This window comes from Poecilia mexicana, unplaced genomic scaffold, assembly GCF_051168715.1.
Source record: "Poecilia mexicana isolate PSO_F unplaced genomic scaffold, ASM5116871v1 scaffold_9, whole genome shotgun sequence".
Taxonomy (NCBI): Eukaryota; Metazoa; Chordata; class Actinopteri; order Cyprinodontiformes; family Poeciliidae; genus Poecilia; species Poecilia mexicana.
In genome coordinates, this window is record NW_028263378.1 from 4,630,091 (window position 1) to 4,658,012 (window position 27,922).

Here is a 27,922-nt window from a genome sequence, read left to right on the forward strand (position 1 = left end):
TTTTCAGCAGCTCTAATCCTCATCCGTAGTTTCTGAGTCACATCTGCAGATTTTTAAATAAAAAACTAAACTATTTTTTCCATTTTGTTAATCTTGTGATTTAAAAAAATCCCTTTCAAATATTACAGCAAACAACAAATCAGTCAGATTCCAAGAAAAACAAACAGACATGAATTCAGATTAGCATTTTTATTGTTTATATGTCATTTCTGCACAAATATATGGAGGAAAAAATAAAAAGGAAAATAAAAAACTATATGGAAACTGGAAGTTCAGTTCCAACTGTGTTGTCTATAAAATTTAAGTCAAACTAAATTAGATATAATAAAATCCTTTGTTAGAATCACTGAACTGAAAAACAAAAGCTCAGGGAGGCGAGGTGTGTGCATAGCTTATAACAACCTCCAGAGAAACAAAACTAAAATATTTAAATAGATGCTTCAAAAGAAAATAAAACGAGGCGGTGATGTAAACCCAAAGAGACTAAACTTTCAGTGGTTCATCCCCAAAACGTGAGAAAAACTAACGGTGTGATTCTTTAGCATGCAGCTGCGACGCGACGCTGGACAGACGAGCTGCACTGAGTGAGGAAGAAACTGAACGGGTCAGATAACGAGGGTTAAAACCCAGCTTTTCTCTAGAGTAGAACATTTAACGGCTTTAAAAATAACTTACAAGCCATTTTTAAATTCTAAAGATCAGAAGAAGAGAAGAAAACATGAAAAACCGTCACTTTAGAAAAGATGACACTTTAGGGGCTTTTAACAAGAAAAAGTGGATTTTAATCCTCAAAACAAACTAAAAGTTAACATTTGTAACCATTTTCAGATAATTTGCAGGAAAAGAAGCGAGCAACCCGAACCCAGCCAGCTGGTCCTGAGAACAATCACTTCCTTTCTGTTCGGAGCCTTCAGTGACACATTCACTCCATCTTTCCTGTTTCAGTCACGTTTGTTCACGGTAAATCCACGTAAACGTCACAGTAAACACGCCGTCGCCCCACCAGGGGGCAGCAAAGAGCTGAACAGAAACTCCTCCAGAGGAGACGTTTCTCTGCAGCTGGACCCAGAGAAAAGCGGTTCGTCCAACCGGGCAGAACCGATTTCTTCTGGTTAATTCTTCACGGAATCGAAGCAGCGAGTGGAAAACAAAAAAAAAAAACAAGCTGAATATTTCTCCCCTCACCATCAAAAGCACAAATCCTACGGCTGCTCTCATGATGCTTTCGGTTCATTAGAGAGAAAACTTGAAGGCACAGATTCCCCTGATCGACAGGGAGGAAAACATCACCGTTTATCCTAAACGTTTAGTTTCACTTTTAGTGTTGGAAGTGGGAGTTTTCACACTGAATCCAGGTATTTTTGATTCTGTTTCAGTGAAACGCCGCTGATCAGCTGTAAATCTGGAACCCAAACCAGCAGGATTACAGATTAGCAGCGAGGATTTTAGAGGAACGTCACTGACATTTAGGAGAAACCGAAGACGCTGCCGAGTGTTTGAGGCCACAAAGAAACGGAAATAAATGTAAAGATTCAGATCAGGAGTAGTGATTCAAGCCTTTCCCTACTGATTCAAGTAGGTAATTAGTAGTAGAGCCATTGTAGAGAGAAAAAAGGAGAAACTTTCTGCCAAAAAACTAACGTTTTCTAATTTTTTTTAAAAGAAAATTTCTGAGATTCATGGTAAAATTTCAAATTTATTTTCTAAAATTTGGAAACAGAGTTTCAACTGTCAAAAATTTGCTAGAAAAAGCTCAAATTTTGAGATCTCCAGTTTTCAAAAGTCAGAATTTTCTTTCAGAATTTTCAACTTTTGAATCTCAGAAATGTCCGCTTTATTTTTTTTATTTTTTTTTAGAAAATTTCTGATTAATCTCAAAATTTCTGAGTTTGAAAAGCTTGATGTTTGCAACAAAATAACTGAAATTTTGAGATTAAACTCAGAAATCTTCTAGGGAAAAAAAGGAAAATTTGAGATTAATCTCAAATAAAACTTTATTTTAATTTTTAAAAATTTCAAAACGGAAATTAATCTCAAAATTTCTTCTCAAATTTTTGACTTCTAGAGCTCAGAAATGTTCTTGTTTTTTCTAGAAAAGTTTTGAGTTTATTCCAGAATTCTCTTGAGTTTTGTGACAGAAAGTTACTCCTGTTTTTCTTTCCTGGTGGCCCGGATACTCCGCTGAAGGAAACATAGTGGCAACGTTACGGCTGCAAGAAAAGCAACAAGCTTTCCTGACCAAAGCGAGGAGAAATCGCTGGAAAAACGCTGAACTGTCAGTTTTAAATCTGTGGATCAAGCTTTTGTCAGACCTCTGATGTTTTCCCTGATCGGGTCACAGAGCTGCACTCCTGATTTATTAAACACAAAAAAATTAGAGAAAGTTGTTGACAGGTAAATAAAATGTTTTGGTGGCTGTTTTTTTTCCTATTCTGTTAAACAGTCGATTGTTCCTCTCTTGACCTTTTCTGATCTTATTTACCGTCTTTCAGTTTTAACAACAAGCTGCAGACAAAATGGATGATGTCTGAAACCTCTGAACGTCTTCATTGGAAATCCTTGCAACACATTCACACACAATGAGGAGCATTTTGTGCATTCCCTTCAACATCACAAAGATACAGCTTTAACAGAGCGCAGGCCAACGCTGCAACGAACTGGACATAAAGTGCAAACGGACGTAGGCTTTCCTCTCATGGCGTCAGACCAGCTGAAGCTCCAGTAAAACCAGTGAGACAGCAGGCGGCCGGTTAGTGGCTCTCGATCACCACCGGCTCGTAGCCGCCGGCAGAAACCCTGAAGACAAAAACAGACACAGAATGAGAATCTGCTCTCGCTGCACAGCTCTAGCCACAGAGCTCTAGCCGCATGGCTCTAGCCGCATGGCTCTAGCCACGCGGCTCTAGCCACAGAGCTCTAGCCGCACAGCTCTAGCCGCACAGCTCTAGCCGCACAGCTCTAGCCACAGAGCTCTAGCCACAGAGCTCTAGCCGCATGGCTCTAGCCACGCGGCTCTAGCCACAGAGCTCTAGCCGCACAGCTCTAGCCGCAGAGCTTTAGCCGCACAGCTCTAGCCGCAGAGCTCTAGCCACAGAGCTTTAGCAGCACAGCTCTAGCCACAGAGCTCTAGCCACGCGGCTCTAGCCACAGAGCTCTAGCCACGCGGCTCTAGCCACGCGGCTCTAGCCGCACAGCTCTAGCCGCACAGCTCTAGCCGCACAGCTCTAGCCGCACAGCTCTAGCCGCACAGCTCTAGCCGCACAGCTCTAGCCGCAGAGCTCTAGCCGCAGAGCTTTAGCCGCACAGCTCTAGCCGCAGAGCTTTAGCAGCACAGCTCTAGCCACAGAGCTCTAGCCACGCGGCTCTAGCCACAGAGCTTTATCCGCACAGCTCTAGCCGCACAGCTCTAGCCGCACAGCTCTAGCCGCACAGCTCTAGCCGCACAGCTCTAGCCGCACAGCTCTAGCCACAGAGCTCTATCTGCATCCTCTGCTGGATCTGCTCTCTGGTGGTTATGAAGTGAAAGTGTGATGAGTGGAGAGCAGGAAGGGTCACCTGTTTCCCAGTCGGATGCCGCTGAGCGCCGTGGTTCCGTCTCTGCTGACAAACAGGCGCAGGTTGCTGTCTGGAAGCCAGACACAGACAGAAACCAGCAGGGAAACTGGTGTTAGCATATTTCACTGCTGAGGCTTTTCTAAAGCTTTCATTTCTCTCTGATGAGTTTCTGCAACCAACATGTTTTACGCGCAGTGATGCATTTACTACCCTGCTAACGTGCTCAGACACCTGGAACAGTTTGCTAAAGTAGATACTGAAGTGAAAATTCATGAAGTTTTTTTTTTTTTTTAACAGTTTTACAATTAAAAACATTCCATGTTTCTGCTGTGAGTGGAGGCTGCTGGATCATAACTTAGATTATAAAGGAAGTTGTACAGCCTGCTTTATATGTACAATGTAGTGAGAGTCACATGACTGCACAATTTGTTAAAAAACAAAGTTTGGGAGGAAAAAAAAAACATTCTATGTTTGGTGGCCATTTATATTCGGTTCCCCTTACTTTGATGCCCCTAAATAAAATCCAGTGACACCAATTCTGTTTTTTGTAGAAAAGTGTCAAGAGGAAGCAGAGAGCCGACATTTTGCATAAATCTTCTCAGTGATTTTCTTAGGATAAGTTCATTTCCAGATGGTTTTCTTGAGAAAACGAGAATCAGGCCCAACACACACCAATCATATCTCGAGATGATCGCGATGAGCATCTGGAGGAACGAATCAGTGTTTTTATCTGGAATAAAAACACTTTTTTATCTGGAATAAAAACACTGAGGATATGCAGAAAATATCCACTCTGTGCTTCCACACATTTTGAGATGTAAACCTTCCTGGAAGAGTTTGAAATCAGAGGTTTTAGTTAAAATGGAGCCATTATTTTATAACTACATCTATCTCTGCAGTCAGTCGTGTTAAATCCAGCCTGGACTGGATCAAACTGGATCACTTGTGTTTGAGAAGTCTTGCAACAGGCAGAGTTCTGCGGGCTGAAAGTTTGAGTTTCATCAGAGTTGTGACATTTGGGACACGCTCCACCCTCTCGTATCTAAAACCCTCCAGCGATGGTGTGGAAAGATTCAACCGTGTTGCAAACGCTGCTTTAACTCCTCTGAGGCCAGAGAAACGCTCCCTCTGTACCTTCGGTGTGGTTGATATCTGCAAAGTTTTGACTCTGGACGATTTTCTCCACGATGTCGTCGGCATCGATGCGGGTGTCGTTGACCCAGGTGGGGTGACTCTCCACCGAGTCCTGCTTCCTCCTGAAGTACAGAGCAAACAGCGCGTTAGCTGCTGAGGCAGCGCCAACACGGCTGACTGTATGAACACACGTTAAGGCACGTCTGGTGTTTCAACTGGTAAAATAAGATGTTATGGATGCTTTTAAAGCAGAATTAAGCTTTTTCCAGGCTATTCCGGTTTTGAACTCCTGTAATTACCGGGAGTCCGGAGCCTGAATGCTCACGTTTTTTCAGGCAGTTTTTTGATATTTCTGCTGCGTACAGTGACACTGCAACGACTAACCAGACTAATCATGATTAATCAATTATTAAAATAATCGTCAACTAATTTAGTAAATGAATCTGGAGAATACCAACTAAAAAAAAAAGCCATTTACTGAAAGAACTCCAGAGCAGATTTTAAGCCCAAACTTTAGAAAAAACATGCAGATTTAACACAGGCAGTTCTTTGCTCTTTGTAATGCATGCAGTGATTCTGCAATGATTATTCAGATTAATTGCGATTAATCAGTTATTGAAATAATTGTCAACTAATTTAGTAATAAATATTTACTGGCGTATTTAGACACTAAAAAGGGGCATCTGCTGAAGAAACGACACACAGAGAATTAATTGATTGAAAACTGCAAAAAACAAATATACATTTTGAATTTCATAACAAAAAAAAAGCAGCTTTGTCTAAATATTTTCTACTCAAAGTTCTTCAAGTTGCATTTTAGCTTCCTCTGGTAAAAATTCTGTAAAAAAATCTACTAAGCACCAATTACTAATCAGTTAATCCAAACAACAATCACCAGATCAGCTCTACACTGCATCGATGTCCAGTCTGCAGAAACGGCTGAGTTTTTCACATGTTGATGTTAGTTTTTTTTAGCTGCTACAAACTATCAATCGTAATCTAAAGGAATGGCATGTTACCGCATTTTAGATGATAAAAAAGGAGCTACATTATTTATTTGCATTTTTTATGTATTCCTAACATCGTATATAAAGGTTTTGAGTGGTTAATTTGCAGAATGTGCCAATTCTTTTATCCGATTAATCGACAGAATAATCAATTACAAAATTAATCGTTAGTTGCAGAACTAATTACAACAACGATAAACTTCCAGTATTTTGTGCATCTCTGCTTTATAATGCAAATAAATGTCTTTTTTTTTTTTTTTTTTACTGAACCAGGAAAACAATCTGTTGGGAGACATTTTGGGAGGATTCACGTTCCTCGTCCATCAAAGTTGGTTTGTAGCAGCGCAATAAACAGAGTTAATTAAAACGTTAATTAAGCGTCATGTGGTTTTATCTGCGTTTAGGACTCTTCTCTGAGTCCGTACCTCAGGGGTCGGCTTGGGGGCAGAACTGGCCACGGGGGGCGAGGGGGTCTCTCCGGACGTCCAGCGTCCTTGTCGCCCTCTGGTGGCTGGTCAGCGGTGAAGCAGAGGCCTCCGGAGGCGCTGCTTCCTGTCGAGGTGTTCCTGCGATGCGTGAGGTCCGACAGGCTGGAGGAGCAGGAGTGCTCGGTGCTGTAGCCTGCAGAAGAAGAAATTAGACCAGGAGATTTAAGTTATCAGCTTAAGTTGATCAGGGTTTATTTTTATTTCCTTTTTTTTTTTTGTTGGTTTATCAAGACATAATACAAAGTTGTTCACACTATAAACATCTTGCATAACGTCTCAAAATTTTTAAACATGTAAAAACACCATAAAAACAAAACAGAAAGAAAAAATACATAAAAAAGTGGGCAGAGAGCTGGAATATTTAATCTATGTTTGTAATTTAGTGACATGGTGGATTAATGACATTATTCTACACAGTGAGAAGATTAAAACTAAATTTTGCTGAATTCTCTTCGACCCACCGTCGGACCTGCTGGTGGGTTTTTCCTACCTGAGATTTTGCTCTGCTGGCTGGCGTAGCTGGAGTTACGAGAATGACCGGACTGGAAGATTTCTGCGGCACCGGACTGGTTCTGGTTCGGCTCGGAGTCGTCCAGCAGGCCTGAAGGAGCAAACGGATCAGTCAGCTCAGTGTAGGTGGGAAAAACGAGCGATCGGCCTCAGGAATGCAGAACCCAGACTGAGAACCGGCCCGGTTCTAACCAAATCGTTAAAATAATTACTCTGTTCACTATAAAACTTTAAGTACCGTTTGACTTCAACAGAAAAAGGTTTCAAACTTAAACAGAGACAGGTTCCTTTTCTTTTCCACAAAAGAAAAGGAACCTAAAAAATCTAAAAAGCTAAAAAAAGCTAAAAAATCTAGTTTTTAACTCCATTTTAAAGGTTTATTGTCCTTTTTGCATCATTTTCAGATTTTAAATAATTTGGAGAAAGTTTTTAAATGTCTTCACTGACCTGACATGCCTACAAAACACAAAAACTTATCTGTACCTGGAAATAAACCTTGTTTATATATATATATGTTACTGAATCCTAATCCAACAGGAAATTTGATCATTAAACTCAAATCCCTTAAAAAATCTCTGCAAGCGGAGCTAAAATCCTGAGTTAAACATCCAGAACAAAACAGGTTTTAGATTTAATGTGCAGTTAATGAAAAGTTTCAGATTAAATACATTCTTAAATTAAGCTTAGAAGCTGAAAATAATGAAAACGTTAATGCAGCCACTCAGCCTGCCATGTGTGGGATATTAAAGGTGTTTTTTCTCAATGTAAACAAAACATTTCTGCATCTTCTACCAAAGCTTTGTTTACATCAGGGATATAATAGTTTGGGATTTTTCATTATAGTTTAGTTTTATTTCGTTGTGACGTTTTGTTTGTCTAGTTCAGTTAAGTTAAATTAGTTTTTACAGTGTTTTTGCTAGTCATTGTGCAGAAGAACAAGTGGAGCTCATCCAAAGTCTGAAAGACAAACATAAGGCCTGCATGGACAGCTTCTAGTTTTCATCAGCTATTATTAGTTTAAAATTATTTAGTTTTAGACGAGGTAGATTAGACATAATGTTTTCATACTTTAACCTTGTAGGTGGAGAATTCAAAAAGGTCAAAGCACTGAGTTGTGATTATGTTTAAATTATTGATGAACAATAACTAACTCTGCTGTTTTAGCCCAACTTTTGCTGACGCCATTTTGCAGACGAGCATTTACAGATTATTATGGATTATGGAGTGCCGTAATTTGCCGGCAGCTGACATCAACTGATTGAAAAGTTAATAAATATCTGTTTATTTTTGTTTGTTTTATAAATACATGTTTTTTTTTCTACTGAACATTTCAGAAATGTTTTCTCATTTTCAGTTTTCGTTGTTTTTCTCGCTGAGGTGAACTCTGATGACCTTTGCTTACAGTAACTAGGTTCTCCTCTACTGAACTCCATGTCAAAGTGAAACCCGGCAGAAAACAGCCGTTTCTCTGCTTTTTGCTGAAACGTGAGGCTTTGAGGAGCGACTCCCACCCGAGCTGATGATGGAAGGCCGAGGCTTGGAGGCCCGGCCCAGAGAAACCCCTCCAGCTGGCCCGGTTCCCTCGGCCGTCCCCTCCCCCTTGCAGTCCAGCTGCAGGGTGTGTTCCCGTCCGGGGATGGAGATGGACTTGGCTGTGCTTGGAGCGCTGCAGAGGGGAAAAACAAAACAGCTTTATCAGCCTGGAACAGATTAAAGGAGCAGAGGGAGCTGCTGCGTTTGGCTGCGCCTCAACAGATACGGAGGAAAAAATGAGTCACTGTTTCAGCAAATGCTTCAGATTATATGAGTTCAAAAGGAAAAATCCGATCGTTACCTTTAAATCCTGCAAAGACGCAGAAGAAATGTCAGAAAACTGCATGTCTTCATTTTGCTACACTTTACTCACACTGGATCAGATGTTACTGTTCGACCAGAACAGACCCAGTAAGAACCAGAACAGACCGAGTTAGAACCAGTACAGACCCAGTAAGAACCAGAACAGACCCAGTAAGAACCAGAACAGACCGAGTTAGAACCAGTACAGACCCAGTTAGAACCAGAACAGAACCAGTAAGAACCAGAACCCATTTCTGCTCTTAAATAATTCAAAACATCAACATCTGGACTGGTTGGCTTCTTTAACAGGCTGACTTGGTGTTTTAATCAACAAAATGCATTTCTGGGACAGAAACAAGAGCAGCTTAAGTTTAATTTCAGGTAAATTTGTAGGTTATTTTCTGCAGGCCGCCTGCAGATATAATCTGTGACCAGATTAATGAAGGCCGTCAGCAGAACCAACGAGTTCTGTAAATGTGTTAGATACACCTGGAGGAGTAACAGTAAAAATATCACCTAAATGATTTTAAAATTTTAATCTGAAAAGGCAGCAGGAAGGATTTGGTTCCAGCCTCTTCAGAGAAAAACTGAATTTATGCTCCTACTTACGTTTTGAAGCACGGGTCTCCAGAAAGAAGAGTCATTCCGATGATCACCTGTAAAATGCAAAAACAAAAAACAACGGCTCAGATGAAGAATCTCCTTCCATTTCACTTTCCTGACATCATAGAAGTCGTTTTTAAATCATTTTTGTCAAAATGTATTTTTCTATTCATCAGTTCATGCAGTTTTGTGTTTTTTTGTAGAGAAGAGATACATTTCTTAGCAGAAGACAAAATGGTCTAGTCAAAGAACGTGAAACTCTGCAGAATAAACCTGAGCATGCATTAAGCTCATGTGACTGGACTGGCTTCGGAGCAGAGTGTACTGGTGATCTCTAGGTGGCGCTGCAGAGCCCCAGACTCCTCCCTGAATGGATGGAGACCATCTGACTAGTTTTAGATTGGTGCTGAAAAACATTTTAATGGGGGAAAAACAACTTTCTGATACAGGAAATCCATTTATCTGCCATCATCGGTGGCTATGCTAACTAGCATTAGCATCTGTGGAACCAGTTGTGGTAGGAGGAGGTGAGCATGAGAGTGATTGACAGTGCTAAGACCCTCCTCCTGTCTCTGATTGGTTGTTTCTGACTGTGTGGTATATTTCTGTAGTTAGTACTGGGAACACTGGGAAAAGATAAAGAAGCTCGGTTTTTTTCATCAATCATCTGCCATGACGTAATAAATTTAACAAATGTATAGAAAAATTAATAAAAGTTACGTACTGCAGCTTTAACCGACACATGGTTTAAAATCCCAAAGAATTATCTGACAAACTTTCCAAGGCATTTTATCTTTATGATCAGGCACGTTCAGGGCCCTCTAAATAAAAAACCCTTCACATATCTGGTCCAGAAAACCAGTCCAGACTGAGCTCTTTCATCAGTTTAACATGACAGAGATTAAACTGGTTCCTGTTCAACTATATAAACGAGGCCGTAACGTTTTATACAGGCTCGGTTTTCATGCCGTCCGTCCGCCATCTTGCCTTCAGGATGGAGTTGTCCTGCCGCGTGTTCTTGGTGTCGTATCCCTCCAGCAGACAGCAGCGCACCGTGGAGCCGGAACCGGCGAACTCGGCCATGTTGAGGTCTGTGAAGCCCAGCTGAGGGGGGAAGAAAGAGGAGTTTAGTTAATTCTAGATTCACTAATGGAGGCTTTCGCTGCCATCTATTTCAGGCACACGCTGAGAAAACGGGAGAATCCTGTGACACCCAGTGTTTAGCAGCCAGAGCAATTTCACTTCGTTAACAGCAACGCTTCTAGTTTTAGTTCATGACAGGGAGCGAAAAGAACCACGTGAGTTTATTTTTAACGTTGAAGACGTCTTTATCTAAAATCTGGAATTAAACAGGAACACGTTACTTTCCTGCTCAGACTAAGTGAAGAGACTAATTTCCCTTCAAAGCATTTACAGTGTCTGGTTTGTATAACAATCTGGTGAGAGCCTGAAGCAGTGGGGACAGCGCTTGTCAAGTTGCATTTAATCTACAGTAGAAGAAGAAAAGCAGCTGTTGCGGCGAGTCACGACTCGATATATGAAGTTTAAAACACTAATGATGAAAAAGCAATGGTTGTATAAACTCATATTTTGACTCAATTTCAAAGTCTTGTTTGAACGTTAACAACAATAAGTTATACGTATTGGATATGAAAAGCCTTTTATTCCTTAAGTGCCTAGTGAATCTAATTAGCATCATACCACATTTATACTAATGTAGGTTCAAAATCCAAACTAATTCCACATCTGATTGACCAGAAAAACACAAGTAATGTTTTTATACAATTGGATGTAAATTTATGTATTAAGAGATAAAACCGGCTCCTAAAAGTATTTAATTATCAGCCCAGTTTTACTTAAAAAAATTACTAACATCAGCAGACCTGATATATCTTGGATTACTAAAAAAACTCAAGATAAGTCTTATAAAACTTGTAATTTCACAGCCCAGTTTTCATCCCGGTGATGAAGCAGGAGACCCCGACCCAATCTGCTCCTCCACCTCAAACTGCTTTCTGCTGGATAAATCCTGTCCTGTCAAAGTTCTCACGAGCCAAGAATGTGGCGCCTGCTGCTCGGTTTAAAACCTCTGACCTCTGAAGTGTAGGTCAGGAGTTTCTAAATTCCAGCGTTGACACAAATATCTCAGATAAGACCCTCATCTGCTCGACCTTAACTTCAACCTCCAGGTGGAATCGGCCCGTTATCCACGCTGGACGTTCCGTTTTTTCCAATCAACTGGGCTAAAGTTGAACGTTCCCATTCTTCTTTCCCCAGGTTTCCCCTTCTTTAGCGGAGCTTCTGTTTTCATAGGTGCAACCTCTAAGGAGGGAAGTGGAGTAAATTTAACTAAAGGAAATCCAAAAGGAGAGCGGGCAGAAACAGAGGAAGCGGTTCCTGTCGTGCAACATCGTCCAGGAATCGGCGTGAGTTTAGGTCCATTCGGGGATCGACCTTGTTGCATTCATGAGACGTGACTCATCTGTTCAGAGGCGTCACGCTCAGAGAGGAGCTGCCAGGATGTTTTCCCAGCTTCCAGGCAAGCGTGAGTGCAAGGCAGACAGGTTTTTGATTCATGTTTGCACCCAGCAGGAGGTTTTACTCGTGAAAGCACAGCGAGAAATGCTAATATTTACATGACATGACGTTAAGGTTTACAGGAGGGACACGGGGCCATCTGTAACTGTTTCTATGCATTTATAGGAGGCAGACAGGAACTCTTACCTTCGAATACGCTTTTCCTCCTTTCAGTTCCTGCAGGGAAAACAGGAAGACAGTAATGAACCCAGTGATTCAGTTCTGATTAAGTCAGCCTCCAATTACAGGCCTTCAATCAAATAGATCAAATGAAAGGCAGAGACCACACACACACACACACACACACACACACACACACACACACACACACACACGCAGACACACACACACACTCGTCTCCTGCTGTGGAGTTTAATGAGCAGGTTGAAAGATTTAGCATCTGCACTAAAGTGTCTCTGAAACATTTGCCTAAATGGATCCAAACCTGCTGTTACCGACTGAAAGTCAACACAATGCTCCAGCAGACCGAGCAGCAGAACATTTACAACAAATTCAGAGTCAAAACTCCTGCTTGTTTCTGACGTAGGCAAGACAGGAACTAAATGAATAAGTAAAGGGATAAAAATGGAGCAAAACAAGGAAAAGTGTAATTAAGTAAATAAGAAGTCAAGTCAGTAAAAAAAACAAATGAATATACAAGTAAGGCGGTGAGATGATGAATAAATCAGTAAACAAGGACATAAAATATATGTATGTATGTATGTATGTATGGATGTACAAACATGGATGGATGGATGGACTTTTTATTCCATGTGTTTGTAAAATGTTTGGGAAAACAACTATTTATCCAAACTGTTCATTTCTTCTAGAAAAGCTTAAACAGGAAACCTGAACACATTCCTGTAAAACCCTGGTAGTATCTAAACACCAGATATATATATATATATATATATATATATATATATATATATATATATATATATATATATATATATATATATATACAGATATGATGTAAAAATCCACAGCACAGTGTGTAACCCAGCATGGCTCAGCCAGCTGCCCATAAAACCGTATTAGAACTGAATCTCCCTCCAAAGTGAAACACCAGGTGAGAAATCGTCTCCTTCTTGACGGCGTGGGTCGTACCTTCCTGACGGACACCCTGCAGACGGACGGATCCAGCACCCCGGTGTGAGGGTTGGCGCTCATCTTCGACACAAAGGTGAACCTCTTCCTCCAGCGGACACAGTTCTCATGAACTTCCTCTCTGTCAGGAAGGAAGAAGAACAAAAACATTTTAGGAACCGTTTTCAGCACATCTCTTCTATCTCTATCAAACAAACATGAAAGCTTAAATTCTTCCTGTAATCGCCAACAGGTCAGTGACTCCCCTCTGGGGATAATCAGGAGGTTAACTGGGAAATTAATGGAGCCGAGACCAACAGTTCATAAACATTAAGTATAATTTATCATTTAAAACACTCTGAAGTGGAGATTTGCGACCTTGTGACCTTTTGCCATGGATCCAGCGTACACTGATTTGCACAACCATGGTGAGAAAAGCCTGAGAGCGACAGCATTTCATCATGATAGCCAGGAAGTGGTCAATCTGTGTGAAAACAAACCTCCTTCCTGAAAACAACAACCAATGTGATCAGCAGGTCCTGCAAACCGCTGCAGCAGCTTCGGATCCTTATGAGCAGAGTGGAAAATGTGACACGTGGAAAAACGCGGAAATCTGATTTTCTGCCACCTGATATCTTCAAAGCAAGAAAAACCTGGAAACCTGGTGTTTACTCAGCTTAACCTGAACATTTAAAGCCAAACCAGGAGAAAACGTGTTTTAATTAGCAGTGACTCTACATGCTTACAGCTGGTAACTAATCCTTTACACAAAGTGAAAAAACACAATAAGGAAAAACCAAAAACAAAGAGTTGAACTAAATCAACACTACAGCAGATGAATGTTATTGATCACATTCAGTAGATTTTGACAGAAAGTTCAAAGACAAAACAGCTAAAATCCTAAGATAATTTAATGTCCCTGGAATATTCTATTGAAAACAGTGGAAAAGAACCTAATTCTTGATTAAAAATCCAAGGAAAGTGGATGAAAAATGTAAAAATTAAATTACCATAAGTTTATTTATAGACCCAAGCCACAACAAGTCTGATCTCACATCATTGCACAAGACAAACAGAATCCATCATATGTATTTTATTTACTCCTTTATTTTTATACTTTCTCTTTTTATCAACATAAAATCTTCTCTCTCCAGCTACGTGTCACGCACATCTCCACTGAAGTAATATCTATTTAGATTTTTAACTTTCATCTTCCCACAAATGAAGCTGCTCAAATAAGATCAGGTACTTGATATATGTCAAATACTGGATGGAAAATTTGTAAAAAAGAAAAAAAAAAAAAACTGCCCAACGACCATGAAGACCTCTTAAAGAGATCCCAGGAAACTCTGGCTGCCTGGAAGAAAAACATAAAGAAGTGACAGGAAATTTTGCAGAAAAAACAACAACAACAAAAAACAAGATCATGAGACTGAACTCTCTACAGACTGCTGCCCACCACAAGCAAAATTGTAACCATGTTGATTTAATTTGGTTAATTTTGAGTCCGAATCTTCAAATAAATGGGCAACATCGTCGTACATTCACATGACAGACTGCAACTTTTAGAGTAACTGTAACTACATTCACACAGCAGACAAATGCAATACAAATCCGCTGTTCTTCATTTATACATCTGACTTTTCCATGGCAAATCGGATTTGCAACCCACCATTTTAAAGTGTTTTGTTGCCTTTTATCTGTCATTGACGTGAGAGATGCATCATAATTCTACACCAGAAAAATGCGGTAAATTTGGACGTAAACAACGGCTGAAAATTATAATTATGAACCTATAAAAGACGTTTGTGTCATTGGAGCGCATCACACCATAATCTAACCACTCTTGGGTCTGACTTCACATCCAAACAGACGCTGTAGTCAGTAATAATTTCTTTCTTAGCTTCCTCCTAGTTGTTATGATCTTGTGACGATGCTGCTGGCTCCCATTGCTGAATAACTTTAAAATCGATCTATAAACAGCTCCATCTACAGTACTTTTGTAAACAATGTCACTGTGTGATGTCAACGTTCTTCTTCTTTGCATTTGAGTCGCTTTGGGGATGTAAACGGTTCTCACAGAGGTCTGACTGCTGTTGGGTTTAATTAGCCATGCAGCCATGCTTAAAACAACCAGATTTCAGCAAAAATATGGTAACTGAGCATTAAGACGTGCTGAGTGAAACCTCGTCCTGTGGAGGTTCTTCTACTGAAAGTTGTTAGGAACAGGCTGAGCTGCTCTGCAGCAGCAGCTGCTGCTCTTAACACGCCCTTCCCCCCTTCAAGTTATTCATTATCCCCAAAGCTCTCCAACAACACGCACTGATTTTTACCTCCTCATTTCTGCTCTTTCCTCACTTTTTTAACCAGTTAGAGTCACGCATCACAGCTGAATCATGAGCTGCATTTAAATGCCTTAGATTTTATAGGAGCAGATCTGTCAGTGAGAAGAGGAGATTTTACTCATGAAAACCGTTTTGCACGTCTGGTTTTTACGTTACAGACGGTTCATTGAGGAACTTGACTTGAGGAAATGTACTCCAGGTTGTTGTCGTCTCAGCCTGCCAGAGGAAGGAAACGTAATCATGGTTGGATGCAGGCTTATTTTTGTCTTTAAGTTCTTTTAATTGTTTTCTGGAGCTGGAGCTCTCCAAGAGCACATGCTTTTGTCATTTATAAAAAGATCCATGAGATGTTTTAACCTCCACTTTTAAATGAAATGAACTGAAGTCCGGGTACATACGAATTAAAACCAAAATAAGCCCAAAAACAAAAGCTCAAATCTAAAACAGGCCTGTTAAGATAAAAGGACGTGTAATTTCCCTCATTTGGGAGGCTGTTTGATGATCCCCGTTCCCGGGAAACAACAGAGTTTCTGAGAAGAAGTTAAAATCCAACAGCACACACACGCACACACACACACGCGCGTGTGCACACACTCCCAGGTCTTATCAGGACCCCCATGCTTTCTCTCCTCCGCAGCGTGTACGCCAGAGCGTTCCCGAACCACATTCCTCAGTCCAGATGGCTTTGTTCAGGCTCCATGGAAACCTCACGCTGAAATCCATCGACGAGCTGCCAGCAGCTCTGAGGAAGAGGAGGAGACCCTTCACACCGACCCTTTATTTTTCAGCTGTTTGCCACCTTTAATTCTGCTCTCTGTTTTTAACATCAGAGGAGACTGGTGAAACATTTACCAGCAGTTGTGCAGTCAGAGGTTTAAGCTGAATCAGGTGACCTATGCTTCTTGAACAGGTTGGGAAACATCTATGGGTTATACTGAACATGTTCGTTACATTCTTTGCACAATACTCATTCTTGGATAATGAGATTTTAGTCTGATCAGATCAGAAGGAACTGTTGTAGGGCCTCTTGTTACTTTAAATCCAAATCAGCTGCTGCTGACCACGCCCCCCAACTCAACATTTACACTCGCATGCGAAAATGGCTGCAAGCAGACAGACAATCATACAACTGTAAATCTTTGACAAGTAGAAGTGGAGTCTCCTGCACAACAAACAAGAATGCAGCAAGTGGTTTCTAAATGGTAACTCAATAGCAAAACACTCGTGTTTTCCAGTAGCCATTGTACAGCGAATGCAGCAGTAAAACCAGCTGACCAAATGTGCTGGAGCTCTGCTGGGTTGCTAGGTAATGGGCAGAGCCCTGCTGATTTGTGACATTACATTCAGAAGGTTTTTGAAATGGTTAATTTTTCAGACACCATAACACATTAACTTGTTGCCAAAAACCATCTGGGTGTATATTTTAAGCTCTTGGTCTGTTTTTGGAAGCAGTAGAATCCCAAATGGAAGTACAAAAATGTGAGAAATGTAAATTTTGCATGACAGAATAGCTAATGGTTGTTGTGAAGACTTTATGTCTCCAAGATGCTCTAGTTCCTCCACAATGCGCTTCTGAGACTTGTTTTAGCTGAGCTGCCTTACTCTCCCCAAACTGTGTGTGGTGCCAAAATAAATATGACTCCATGTCCAGTTAGTGTCAACAGGCTAAAAGAAACTGACCTCTGTGTCACACCATATTTATACCCCAGGGAAACAAGAACTAGTCTGTAGTTCCTAGAAACTCTGATTAACTTTAAAAAAAGTAAATTATGAAATCATTTATTGTGTCAACAGGAATTTAGCTGATTCTTTCCCCCTGAAACTAAACAAAACAACACTTAATGCTTTGTTTCTTTTTTTTAGTTTCTACAGTTTCCTCCATCATCGCAGATTCAGACAAATTTTTTAAAACTATTACTTTCTCCTCTGATTATGTCAATTCACTTAACTTTCAATACCAAAGTTATGAGAAGTTATTTAAATTTTTCTGGCTAGAAAACAGTGGTGACTGAACGAGTGTTTCTGCACTGAACTAGTTATCATCTTGCTTTGACTGTAAGAAGAGATTACATTTTTAATTGGTAGATTTAAATCCAGGTTTTTCCACTCATGGTTGTCTTTTATGTTGACTGTGGGGTTAATCACAGAGGAAGAGGAAGGACTTCCTTAGTCCGTCATGAAAATATGGAAATGGAAATTCCCTTCAATGAGTAATATAGGAAAGCAACTCATAGCTGCAGCGGTGAGTGAGCTCCAACTCATCAAAACAAAAATATTTACAGAAGCAAATTTAACTGAACAAAACAAAATGATTTGAGGCAAGTGTTTATTCTGAGAGATAACATGATAATAGCAATGTTGGAAGAATGGTGGACGAGGTCTGACATACAACTAATTTATTTTGTAAAGAATTTTTTTGTCTTTTGCTGAACAGTAATTAAACAGGAAGTGGTGGGAGTGGCATGGATTAGGATTAAGGCTTCTACTGATCCACCCAGAGCCCAAACACACAGCTAGAAACCCCAAGTTTTACAGAAAAACTTTAGGAAACAAAGTCTTGTCTGTCCTTTCATAGTGGCTCAACTGCTTGTTTTCTCTCTCCTAGTCTCCTGAATGGCATTTTGTTGGTTGTCATTTTCTGATCTTTGTGTGATTTCCAGAGAAATGCATGGAGCAAATTCCAAGGAAATCGTGTGCATCTTAAAATAGTTTCTGCATCTTCTGTCAGAACGGCAGGCACCATGGAGACCCACGTTAATATAAACTCCTTCCTGGAAAAGCTTTAGTGAGGAAAATCTTCACCATTGGCGTAGTTATCGCTAAAAATTAAATACAAAACGTACTGCCTGAAAAAGCATTATAAATTTAAACAAGCTCAATAATTTCCATCTGAATGATTTATGATTTTTTCTCTTTTCTTTCTTTCTTTTCACCAAAAATTGGATGACAGAAGTCTTCAGTTTGGTGCTTCGGTCTCAACCAGCTCCATTTTCTGAAAGACAACTTTGCTTACAGAGACTTCCTAAATCATTTTATTTGTCGTTTCTGTTGTTTTGTCTATTTATTTTGGATATTTGACATGTCTTTCAGTTCCACTGTTAAGTGTTCATTAGAACTTAAAGTTTATTGATCTTTGAGGATGTGTGATCTATGCCATTACCATTTTATTACTTGAAAATGTTCTCAAAACAACAACATTATCACAATTAATCATCCAGTAAAATTTGTTACCATGACAGGCCTATATCTGGATCTACCACTAATGCTTGCAGACCAGATTTTCTCATTTCTAGAACTGATGTTGGGGCCGCCCAAAATCCTTCAGTGGGCCACAAATGGCCCCGGGCCACATTTTGGACACCCCTGAGTTCCTGGATTCATGTTTATTTTGACCTCCCTGACACCAAACATCTTTAATCTGGACCGACAGGCTTCAGTAAATAAGTCTGGGCTCCATCTATCAGAGCTTTGCTTGGTTTGAACCAGGAGGAAAAAGTCTAAAACCAACAGAATATTCAACAGAAATGGACTCTCTTCCCTCTGATCAGCCTGAAGAAGATAAACTAACCCCCAGCCTGAATGAGCGATAAGTAAACATGCTGTCCGTGACGACCGATGGCCCCACGCTGGACCCCAGCATGTGATGACTCATCATGTCAGGCGGTATGGGATCCTTATCTACCATCCTGGCTGCTCTGGAAGGCCGCGGCTGGGTCGGGTCGCGTTGGGGGCTCAGATAAACGACCCGAGAGCAGAGCGCAGAGATCCTGCAGCGGGGACGGTGACGTCAGGACAGGAGAGGAGTCAGGATGTTCCCAAACGCTACAGGGTCAAACACTGAACGCAACACTCCTTTCAGTCTTAGCGGCCATCATCGCTGGGCCAGTCAGGACGACAAATTTAGCTCACCGAGAAATTGTCTCAAAAATTATTGTGATTAACAATAATACTTTAGATTTTTACCACTGTGCTTCATAACTGATTAAAAATAAAAAACAGTGTGGAGTGAAAACTGTGGATAAAAGAGGAATCATGCCACCAGTTTGGCAGTATTCCAGATATTTAAAACAGAAAATTAATGAGTAATTATTAGAGGTGTGCCGATTGATCGGTCACCGATCATAATCGGGCCGATTTTCGTGAAAAAGTGCATGATCGGTGATCGGCGATCATTGGCTCTTGTTGCCGATACCGATCATCTCATTTCCCAGCCTGCCTGTGCAGCTGGTCTCCTCTTTCCTTCACACTGCGCAAACGCGCAGCAACAAATCCTAAGCGATGTGGAACTATAACGCACTGAGTGAATGGGGAAGTTTGCGTGTTGCGGCGGAAAATTGAAGCACGTGGGGTGAAGCAGGTCAAAATGCATCAACACAACGAAGCTAATACAACATAAAAACACAGCCATACTTGACGGAGTTTGGCTACATCGAGGCTCACTGCAGTAAAAAAGACATACGGAGGATCAGATAGCAGGTAAAGCAGCGCACAGCTACAAACACTCACCCGGATTAGCAAAATTACTTAAGTCTTCGAGCTGCAATGTAAAACGCTGGTTCTGCTCTCCTGTTGAACCGCTGCTACGCTACAGGTAGTAATATCTGACAGACGGAGCTTCGCTTCTGCTCCACCTGGTAGTGACTCTCACACCGAACCTGCTTAAAGCTGCAGCATCTAACCTAAAAAAATAAATTTTACATACGTATTAAAACTTTCGCTGTCCTAACATGAGACAGATAATCTCTAAAAGAAATAATCGATCTCCTCCCTGTTCTGCATAATTACTCCGCTCAGTCAGAAACAGCCAATCAGAGCTAGCAGTAATCAGCTAGCCGCCACGCTATCAGGAAGTTTTCATTCAGTAACTCTGGATTGTTTATTGTATGGAACCTGTTTTTGCCTTTGAATGTTAAGTTTTATACTTGAATTTTTTTGGCAATGTTGAGAGGTTTTATTTTGGCTCTTTGCATTATTTAGCCTGTTTTGTTTAGTTTTCTTCTTGAAAAAAGTTATTAAAAAGTTTTTGTCTAAATTAAGGTGAATTCATGGTTCCTTTTTCCACATAATGTAACCGGTAGTGTTTATGATTTAAAAAAATAAATAAAAATAATAATAATTATGTGATCGGTATCGGTGTATCGGCCCTCATGGGTGATCGGTATCGTTATCGGCAGGAAAAAACCTGATCGGCACATCCCTAGTAATTATCGATACGTTTTAAGCCATTTTTGTCCAGCTCTAAGTTTTGCGCACATCTGAGGTGGAAACGCAGCTAGTGTGACGAATAAAAGGGAAACCATCTAACGTCTTTCCATCTTATCAGGACCTAAAATCAAGATTTTGATGTTTCTTCAGAGGAACGGTCTCCTCTGGTTCATCCAAAGCAGAAACACAAACACGGAGCAGAGCAACATTAACAATCAGTTTCCCTGGGAAGCTGCAGTGTGGAAGGAAGTCCATTTTGATTACCTGCTCAGGCACCAGCCGGGTCCAGTCCAAAACAACCCCCTCACCTTCCCTCACGTCCCATCAAAACACTAACAACTGGAAAAGTCTGATGAAAACAGGAAACAGCTGCTGAAAAAGCGGATCGTCCCGGTTGATCCCTGACAAACTCTTGCTCCCTTTCTGGGATCCTTCCTGCTTTTCATTATGAGTCCCATTCCTCGTCTCTCTGGACTAAAGCACAAATTCGATTATGTCTGGAGACTTTGGAAAGAGTGACTCTTTTTTCCTCCAGTCTAACACTGCAAGGGACAAAAGACCTCCAGGGACGGCTTCTTGGTTGTTTCCACTGATTCACTAAAGCAGACTCCAACAGTGACAAAACCTCAGAAATGTTGTGCCAAACCTCCAAAACTTAAAAAGGTACAGAGTTGATCCACTGAGATTCATACAAAGACTCTAAAGAACACAAACTGACTAATTTTTCTTACTGTATTATGACAAAAAAGACAAAATGTCAGCTTTTTATAAATACCATTGGTAGAAGCTCACCATCCAACAAGACCAAAACCTTCCCCAGTGTTTTGCACATGGAGGGGAAGAGACACTTTAAATTTTCCCAAAAGGTCAACAGTAGACGGCCTGGACGCTGTGCCAACTCCACCCAGAGGTTCACTGCACTGCCGAGGCTCCTAAGAAGCACATCCTGAACGAGCTGCCGGGAAACAAACCCGACAAACGTAACCAGAAAGCAACCCACAACTGGAGCGGCAACTTAAAAGTAAGAAATTCAATGTTAATTTACTTGAATACTAATACTGCAAAGCTTCCAACATTTCAAATCAACAACATTGGAAATATTGACATTACCTAAAAACCGCCGACTAATGGGGTCGATACCTTCTTGGAACGAACCCAGCCATGTCTTTTTTTCATGGCAGCCACTAAGCATAAAAACAAAACAATTTGTTTACAACCCTAATCCACTACTTTATTAAAGATACCTTTTGGTTTGGTGCTAGCATTCAGTCTGCTTTCGTCAGAGTCCATCATTATTTGTCTTTGCAAAGTTTCTCCAACTCAACATCTTATCCACATTCTTCTTCAAGTGACCAAACAGATTTTCCGTTAGATTTATTTATGCCTCGGCCATTACAAACATTTTATTCTGTTACAGATTTGGAAGTGGACTTGGAGTCATGGTGCTGGTGAAAAATTAAATCCATCTTCAACTTCATAGCCAACACTCAGAAGCTTTGGACCAAATGTTTCCCTCACATTGAAAAAAAAAAAGCCCAAATAATGACAATCTTCACTGAAGTATTTCATGAAAAATACTGTCCATTTTTTTGTAGACTTCTCCTGACTGGAACCTTTGTACAATGAGATCTTTTTGATTTGTGCATCTCTCTGCCATCTCTGACTGAAGGATTCAGTTGTTTTACACAGTAGATACTGCACAAATAATATGGGAAAAAAGTTTTAGAATGATTTTATTGACGTTTAGCTTTTATCTCACCAAAAAAAAAAAAAAAAAAAAAAAAAAAAAGACTTATAAATTCGGGTGAACACACTTCTGAGATCTTCACTTTCTGTGCTCACCCTCTTAAAACCCAACCGTTCCCTCTCCTAAGTGCTCCAACATTCCTGTTCTTTATAAAACTTCATCAATAAAAAAATCCTTGGCTCTTATTTCGTCTCCACATCAGACACGATAAACCCCGATCCAGAAAAAAAAAAAAATCTCCCACAGCCAAGCTGCCCTGCACAAAACTTTTCAGTGTTGAGATGTCAGAATCAACAAGAATAAAAAGCCAAACTATAAAATGTTCTAAATGTAAACATTCAATGTGTGACAAATAGAAAGGCAGTGCTGATAATGGAATGACGCCGTCGCAGCAGAGCCTGATTTCTGCCAAATCAAGATGGAGGCCATCTGTTTCTAAAGCTGCACAGAATGAAAACACATTTTCAGCTGGGGAACGTGGCCGATTGGATGCAATGGGCTCCTTCCTGTCTTGATAAATGTCTGATAACTTCAGCTTTAAAATGTTTTCCATGTGGAGTAAAATCTACTTTAAAATTCTACAAACTCAACAGACCAAAAAGATGGAAGAGGGTTCGGTTAAGAATATGAAGCAGAGACGTAAACATTCAATACGACAAAATGAAAAACTTGGACAAAGTTTCTCCCCCCCATATTGTGTTGTGGATTCACAACACAATAATGGAAAGACGCCTTTAAATTAAAGGTGTCAGTTTGTGGAACAATCTTGAAAGTGAGATAAAACGTCCTAAATCTCTGCTTTTAAAAGAAATTTGAAAATTATTATGATGAAGCAATGTTTTGTTAAATGAGCTGATGTTTTATTGTGTATTTGAAATGTGTTTCTAATGGTCTGAGTTGATTGGCTAATTTTATGTTAAGGGGCAGATATAAGCTTAGACTTCTTTCTGCTCCTTTTCATTCAATTTCTTTTAGTAGTTACATAAACTGTTCATATTTATTAATGAGTGAATGAAATAAAAAAAATCTAATTAAATCTGGGAACAAAGTGACATTTTGCTTACCCAGTAAACCTGGAGCAAGCTAAGCTTAATACGATCAGCACATGTTAATTAAATTTAATTACCAAATACTTCATTTATTCCAAAGGGAAATTAAACATTGTCATAACTAATATCATCCAGATATCTTCAGTCGTTGTAGATTGTGATGGATGGAAGAGTTGATTTGAACTTCCTCCTCCTTTCTCTGCTTTTTAGTGGCATTATCTGAGCTTATAAGATGCTAATCAGCTGCAACCAGGTGTAAAAGAAACCCTGGTTGCCATGGTTACCGTCTGAAAGTTAAAAAAAATAAATAAAAGAGCAAAACTCCTTACAGCTGCACAACATCCAAAACCAGAGGGAATAATTGACCTAAAAAGCAATGCCTCATGAACAAAAGTCTATAAAAAGATGAAATCTGAACACAACAAAGGCGTCGGTTTTCTACCCATACGGCCAGGCAGATTTAAAGAAGAGCACCAAAAGCAAACGAGGTGGATTAGCAGTGTTTGTCAACAACTGATGGTGTCATCCAGGACATGTTGCTGTGACATATCGTCTCCAGTGCTCAGAAATTGACAAGGTAGCATGTCATGGCAGTCAAGAGACGGAGATCCTTCCTGCCACAATGGAACCCCACAGCATTCTGGGAGATGTAGGCAGTGGTAAGGCTTTAGCTGCTCAACCTCTAACTACCAGCTAAGCTAGGTTGGTGGAATCAACTCACTAACTCACTCTTTGGTTACCTAGCGACTCACTCACTCGCTCTTTGGTTACCTAGCAACAACCTCTTGAGTAACTGATGCAGCAGCAGTTTAAGGTTTTGCCACTGTTCCTCATAAATGCTTAAAAATAAAAAAAGAAACAGCATGGAGCGAAGAAAAGGTTGTTTGGTGGAAAAAGCTAATCAATTATTGATATTGACTGATATGAAAGGCTTATATTGTGATATGTTTTTCAGTCATATTGATTTATTTCTGTGTTTCATGTCCAACTGTTACAGAGGTAAAACAATGTTTCAGGAATACAGACCGAACTTTGAAAACTGCTCCATCAAGGGAAACAAATTTTCAGAAGCATTTTCCTGCTCCGATCTCTTAAGGTGAAAACCAAAATCAGATTATTACTCCTTTATGTATCATCCACGGATACAACAGGAGATTCACAGATTCTTTACACCGACCGACTTATTGCTCATTTCCTCAGTGCTCTGACAAAGATACAAGTATTAAGAACCAATGAGGAAGAGTGCGGTTGGATTATCTGGAGTGTTTTCCTACAGCAGCTGCGTTATCTGAAGTGAGTGACACTGATGGCTGAGATCAGAGGAGCCAAACAAAACTTTCCCTGAGAACCAGTCAGTCACATTCCCAACATGTGACCCTCTTTCACAGCCCGATGGATCACCGGTCCCGATTCGTGACCCACGGCAAGAACAAGGCCCGTCGTACAAAGACCACGTTTGTCAGATCGGTGACATAACCCTAATCTGCGTACGAGCCTCTCTGTGCCGTCCCTCGCTCCTCTGAGCGCCTTGTTTTCAGATGATAACGGAGAAGAGAGGGAGGGAAATCAGAGCTGTTACATAACCAAGAGAGAGGCGGACGACCTCTGACATGACGTGCACAGTTTGGTTGAGTGGAAAAAGATGCGATGTGATTCGAAGAGCTGATGAAACTGCAGATCAGCTTCAGGTGGTAAATATTTAAACCAGATTTAATCTCTGAAGCCAGCCAACACATGACATGAAGATCTGAAATTTGATTCATTTTCTATTGGTTTACCTTAGGGCTGGAAAATATGGCTGAAAAACTTAGTATGATATAAGCAATATTGGTAACTGTCTCTACACTAATTATTGATTTGTTTTAAATATGTAAAATACTACCAAATTAGTGGCATGACCTCCTGTTTTATCGAGTTTTCACTTTTTATTTTTATTGACTGGGCCCAAAATAAAAATTAGTTTGACATTGACACCTCTGCAGCTTGAAATTGTTTGGGACAATGGTTTACGGATTTTAAAACTGTGCTTGTGCTTCCTTAAGAGCCAGACTGCAAACATTAAACAGTCTCTAGTGCATCAGTCTGTCACTTTATCAGTGAAAAGATGCAGAGCAAACATATTTCCAGGCAACAAATCCGATATCGGGAATCAAAGACGAGGGCAGGAAAAGAGGCTAAAGCTGCAGATGTTGGGAACTGATCAGAGGAAGATCTGAATCGGCCAGCTGAGAGTCATCTTCCCAATCTGGCTAATCTCAGTGGAGGTTAAAAGCTTGTAAACACAGATCTTATGAGCCGAGTTTAGCTGTGTTTAGTCTGGAAGATCATGAGAGGTTCCAGCGCAGAGACTCAGAGAGGTGGCTTAACATGGCTACACCCTGCGATTAAACATGATTCAAGAGGTAAAAGTTCTCCGATAGACAGCCTGAGCTGCAGAAACTCAACACCCTGCAAACAAAACTCAAACTGAGCTTTGAGGAAGGAAGAAAACTTAAAACCAGATAATCCTACAGCATGTTTAACCTTTCTTATGACAACTTGGTGTCAGTATTCTTGGATAATATTAATAAGAAACAATGCAGCTTTTCTCACTTTATTGTCACCCCTATAAGCTTCAGTTTCTATTGCAGTGTCATAATCTCACTGAAAATGTAAAAAGATTCAAAAGTTTGATTACTTATTGTGGTGTTTTTTGTGGCAAAACTGATCATTCCTATAAGGCATTTTTACTTGTACGTTTTACTTTTTCAAGTTGATTAGTGGCTAGTAATTTTTAAATGACTAAATATGACATTTTCCTGTTTTAGCCACTCTTCAAAGTGGGAAAAACAAGAAAACATGTCTTTCAAGACTTTCTTCTGCTGATTACAAGTCAGGAAAGGACCACAAGAAAAAAAAGCAACTTGAGTAAACGTAAAAATACACACAATCACAGCAGCAGTTAAAAAAAAACCTGGAGCTATGATGGAAAAGGCTGGATGAGGATCCATATTTATCTTGCCACCACAAAATGAACAGGATGGTAAAGAAGATATAATTCTCTGCTACAAACAGCAACAAATTACATTTTTGGCTCAACATGTAATTTGTGAAGAAGTCTCAAGAGATTGAGAACAAAAGTGTTCTCCCCTTTGTGATTTCTTTGTTTCAGATCAAACAAATGTAAATATTAGACCGAAGAAAAGTGTTAAAAGTGTGATCACCAACTAACCCTAATAACTAGTTGAGCCAAAGTTTGCAGTGTTTTTGTTTTTAATTATTTTCTTAGGATTAACAGCAAAATATTTAACAGACAAGACCATCATAATAGTGCTAAGAAGCTAGGAGCTGAGAATTGTGCTAACAACTCGAGTTATTGATCCAGAATATGCTTCTGTAATATTACTGCACAGTTTTATTTTTACTTATTCTAGATAGTCTATTGATTTTAATGTGTAAATACACTTTTTTTTTTCATTTTATACTATAATCCTACTCAGCTGCACATTCATTTGGATCAAAGTGCACATTTTGGATAACTGTACAGTATTTTATGTAGTATTTTTGTACAGTATCTTATTCTTAACTTAGTTTTTTCATATATATATTTATACTTTCATCTTTTTGTGAATCTGCATGCCTCGATTCTCTCACTTTGTTCCTGTTACACCTGAATTCCACCAATGTAGGACAAAAAAGATATTTCTATTCTGAAATATCTCTGCTGCCAGATATTTATCTGTTCGCATACAGCAACAATCTTTAGTCAGAAGCCTCTTCAGACTCACTGCTTGACAGACTGCTACAGGAGATCATCACCAAGGTACTTGATTGAGTTAACTTTTGCTTAGCATAAATAAAGCATTTTTTAATTAAATTTAATGTCATTGCAAGGTTAAGTTGGCCTAGCAGCCCATATGCGAACTCTTAGTTAGAGTTTCCAGAACAAAAAAGACTAAATAGACTGATTGGGGCAGACATTTAAAAAAAAAAAAAACTCAAAGCACGTGTGTATAATTCCCAGAATTCCTCCAAAAATTCATTAAAACTAGATCTGAAAGTGTAACATAACTTTTAAACGCCATTATTTACGCATTTAAAAGCAATTTTGCAACTTTTTTCTGACTGTTTTTTGTACCTGGAAGAAGTAGCGACAAAGTCTCCGTCCAGCAGCCGCAGTTTGCAGAACAAAACCCCGTTGACGAAAGGCACAGCGGTCAGCTCCTCGAGGGTCAGCTGGGTCTGAAACTTGAATTTCTTCTTTTTCACGAAGAACGCCATGATTTCACCACGTAAACTCGCTTAAAACCGACGACTAACCGAACCGCTGGTAAAAACAGACGAAGCTAAAAACAAACCGCTGACGCTTTTAAAGGGATTTTGCAGGCGAACTCCGCTGTTTCTTCTCCTTCAGACGGGATTCAGCGCTCAAATCTGGAAACAAATCAAGTCAAACTGTTAGTAACGGTTTACGGACGCGGAGGAAACGTTCGTGAAGGTTAGGGGTGGAAAAACCTACCTAGACTCATCTCGACCTCTGTGAAGCCCACCAGCAGAAGGTTCACAACATTAAAATGCCAGAAAAGAAGACCCAGTCCGCCTTTCTTTGCGGTTCCGAAGACAACTTTGCTGTTAGCTGCAGCATCAACTAAACTGGTACCGGGTGCTATCTAACTTCCGTTTGGCATCTTTCAGAATAAAGGCTCAAAATCTAAAATAACTCGGTCATTCTCAACATAACCAAACACCAAAACACCGTATGTGTTTCTGCATCTGAGATAAGTAACATTTAAACTTT

The 27,922-nt window shown here is 40.0% G+C and overlaps 1 protein-coding gene across 1 annotated transcript; it reads right to left on the reverse strand.

Moving 5' to 3' along the window:
• Positions 1-174: 174 nt before the first annotated feature.
• Positions 175-27,780, reverse strand: eeig1a (estrogen-induced osteoclastogenesis regulator 1a). Its single transcript, XM_015012401.2, has 12 exons — positions 27,644-27,780; positions 27,263-27,558; positions 12,821-12,941; positions 11,858-11,887; positions 10,121-10,237; positions 9,140-9,186; positions 8,206-8,360; positions 6,675-6,785; positions 6,122-6,317; positions 4,690-4,811; positions 3,556-3,625; positions 175-2,796 (listed from the first exon to the last, which is right to left on the reverse strand). Exons 2-12 carry the CDS (start codon positions 27,403-27,405, stop codon positions 2,751-2,753), a joined length of 1,158 nt encoding a protein of 385 aa, XP_014867887.2. The 5' UTR covers positions 27,406-27,558; positions 27,644-27,780; the 3' UTR covers positions 175-2,750.
• Between the last annotated feature and the right edge of the window lie 142 nt (positions 27,781-27,922).

What these genes read in the sequence shown, in the direction of transcription:
- eeig1a (XM_015012401.2), bottom strand. Translation starts at nt 27,405, where the DNA reads ATGGCGTTCTTCGTGAAAAAGAAGAAATTCAAGTTTCAGACCCAGCTG. An exon ending in GCAGGGTGTCCGTCAGGAAG is followed by an intron (nt 11,888 to 12,820) that starts GTACGACCCACG and finishes TTTTCCCTGCAG; the next exon opens with GAACTGAAAGGAGGAAAAGC. An exon ending in GCCTTCCATCATCAGCTCGG is followed by an intron (nt 6,786 to 8,205) that starts GTGGGAGTCGCT and finishes TTGCTCCTTCAG; the next exon opens with GCCTGCTGGACGACTCCGAG.